Here is a 2,500-nt window from a genome sequence, read left to right on the forward strand (position 1 = left end):
TTTGCGATATATTTGAGTGTGTTTGGGTGTGTTTGGGATGCATTGTGGTGTGTTTCTCCCTCTCCCTCTCTCTCTCTCACTCTCCCTCTCACTCTCCCTAACCTAACCTAACCTAATCTTACCCCACAGCTGGCTACGATTTTGGTGGAGTGGTGACAAACAGCAAGAGAGACGCAGACCACAGCAGCGGCGGCGGCGGCGGTGGTGGTGGCGGCGGGGGCGGGGGGCAAGAGGGCGCTACAGCTTAAAGACATGCACTGTTTCTATCCTGGTGACCTTTATGCCTTCACCAGGAAACCTTTATTTATTGTTGTCGACTCGGAAAATTCAGTCGTGTTTGGAAATATGCCTCAGTTCTTCGGCCAGCCTCTTGTGGTGCTCATGTCACCTCAAGATGTCCCAACACAGTTCCAGGGTGAGTGCCTGGGGGTGTTTGGCAGTGTTCTGGGGTGTTTTGGTGTGTTTTTAGGGTGTTTTTGTGTGTTTTTTGGGGATTTTGAGTGTTTTTGGGGTGTTTTGGCAGGATATTGGTGTGTTTTGAGTGTTTTGTGTGTTTTGTGTGTTTTTGTGTGTTTTTGGTGTGTTTTAGTGTGTTTTTGCAATATTTTTGGGTGTTTTGGTGGGTGTGTTTTAGGGTGTTTTGAGTGTTTTGGGGCATTTTGTGTGTTTTGGGGTGGTTTGAGTGTTTTGGGGTGTTTTCTGTGTTTTGGGAGTTTGGAGGTGTGTTGGGGTGTTTTGAGTGTTTTGGTTTGTTTTGCATTTGGGTGTGTTTTAGTGTGTTTGTGTGTTTTAGTGTGTTTGTGTGTTTGTGTGTGTGTGTGTGTGTGTGTGTGTTTTGTGTTTTGTGTGTTTTGTGTTTGTGTGTGTGTTTTGGTGTGTTTTCTGTGTTTTGGGGTGTTTTGGGAGTTTTGGGGTGTTTAAGTGTAGTTTTATGGCATTTTTCATTGGAGAAGTGTGTTTTTTTACTCTCTCTCTCTCTCTCTCTCTCTCTCTCTCTCTCTCTCTCTCTCTCTCTCTCTCTCCCTCTCCCTCTCCCCCTCTCCTGTGCATTTTGTGGCATTTAATCACAGGAAAACTGCAAAATTTTTAACCATCCCTCACACACTCACTCTCTCCCTCTCTCCCTCAGACCAGCACCACCGCGGGAACCTCTTCACCCTCTTCCTACACTCACCACTCATGGGTCTGTGTCTGGTCAGCTCCCTGTGTGACATTCCAATGACTCTGTGGGAGAAATGCCAAGCTCTTGTTGATAGATTTGTATCAGAGGCATCCAGGCTTGTGGCGCGAAGCAGGAGTGTTGGTAGGTGTCCTGGGGGTGTGAGGGGATGTGGTGGTGTTTGGCAGTGTTTTTGTGTGTTTTTGGGTGTTTTTGGGGTTGTGTGTGTGTTTGGCAGTGTTTTGGGTGTTTTGGGGTGTTTTTGGTGTGTTTTCAGGGTTATGTGTGTGTGTGAGTGTGTCTGTGTGTCCTGGGGTGTGTGTGAGGGGATGTGTTGGTGTTTTTGTGTGTTTTATGGGTGTTTTGGGGTTGTGTGTGTATGTGGGTGTGTTTGGCAGTGTTTTTGGGTGTTTTTGTGTGTTTTGGTGTGGTTTTGGGTGTTTTCAAGGTTGTGTGAGTGTGAGTGTGTCTGTGTGTCCTGTGGTGTGTGTGGGGGTGTGTGAGGGGATGTGGTGGTGTTTGGGGCTGTTTTTGGGTGTTTTGGGGTGTGTGTGTGTGGGTGTGTTTGGCAGTGTTTTTGGGTGTTTTTGTGTGTTCAGGGTTGTGTTTGTGTGTGAGTGTGTCTGTGTGTCCTGGGGTGTGTGAAGGAGTGTGGGGGTGTTTTTGTGTGTTTTATGGGTGTTTTTGGGGTTGTGGGTGTGGATGTGTTTGGCAGTGTTTTTTGGGGTGTTTTTGGGGTTGTATGAATGTGTCCTGGGGTGTGTGGGGGTGTGTGAGGTGATGTGGTGGTGTTTTTGGGGTGTTTTTGTGTGTTTTTTGGGTGTTTTTTGTGTGTGTGTTTGTGTGTTTTGGGGTGTTTTTGTGTTTTCAGGGTTGTGTGTGTGTGTGTGAGTGTGTCTGGGTGTCCTGGGGTGTGTGTGAGGGTGTGTGGGTGTGTTTGAGGGGGTGTGGCAGTGTTTGGCAGTGTTTTTTGGAGGTTTTGATGTGTTTTTGGGGTTGTGTGTGTGTGCATACATGTCTTGGGGTGTGTGGGTGTGTGCATGTGCGTTTGGGTGTGTTTGGCAGTGTTTTTTGAGCATTTTAAGTGGTTTTTTTTACCGAAAATTCTGCGTTTCAGTAAAATATTGACAACTTTTAATGTATCTCACTGGCTTGTGTGTGTGTGTGTGTGTGTGTGTGTGTGTGTGTGTGTGTGTGTGTGTGTGTGTGTGTCCTTCTAGCCAATCCTAACCTGACAATGTCCTTTCCAGATCCTTCATTTCTCCAGTTCTTCGGAGACGATTTTCTGCGATTGTTAATTCTGAGGTACATCTTCTGCTCTACTGTTCTGAGGGCCCATCG

At 46.8% G+C, this 2,500-nt stretch overlaps 1 protein-coding gene across 1 annotated transcript in view; it reads left to right on the forward strand.

The window, feature by feature from the left end:
• Positions 1-2,500, forward strand: part of LOC123503383 (protein SCAI-like) — an 11,053-nt gene that overhangs the window by 8,049 nt on the left and 504 nt on the right. Inside the window, 4 exon segments of the mRNA XM_045253095.1 lie at positions 130-178; positions 213-415; positions 1,130-1,303; positions 2,410-2,500. The exon segment at positions 2,410-2,500 is cut by the window's right edge and continues 10 nt beyond it. Coding sequence (XP_045109030.1) covers positions 130-178; positions 213-415; positions 1,130-1,303; positions 2,410-2,500 — 517 coding nt within the window.

This window comes from Portunus trituberculatus, chromosome 2 (assembly GCF_017591435.1).
Source record: "Portunus trituberculatus isolate SZX2019 chromosome 2, ASM1759143v1, whole genome shotgun sequence".
Lineage (NCBI taxonomy): Eukaryota > Metazoa > Arthropoda > Malacostraca > Decapoda > Portunidae > Portunus > Portunus trituberculatus.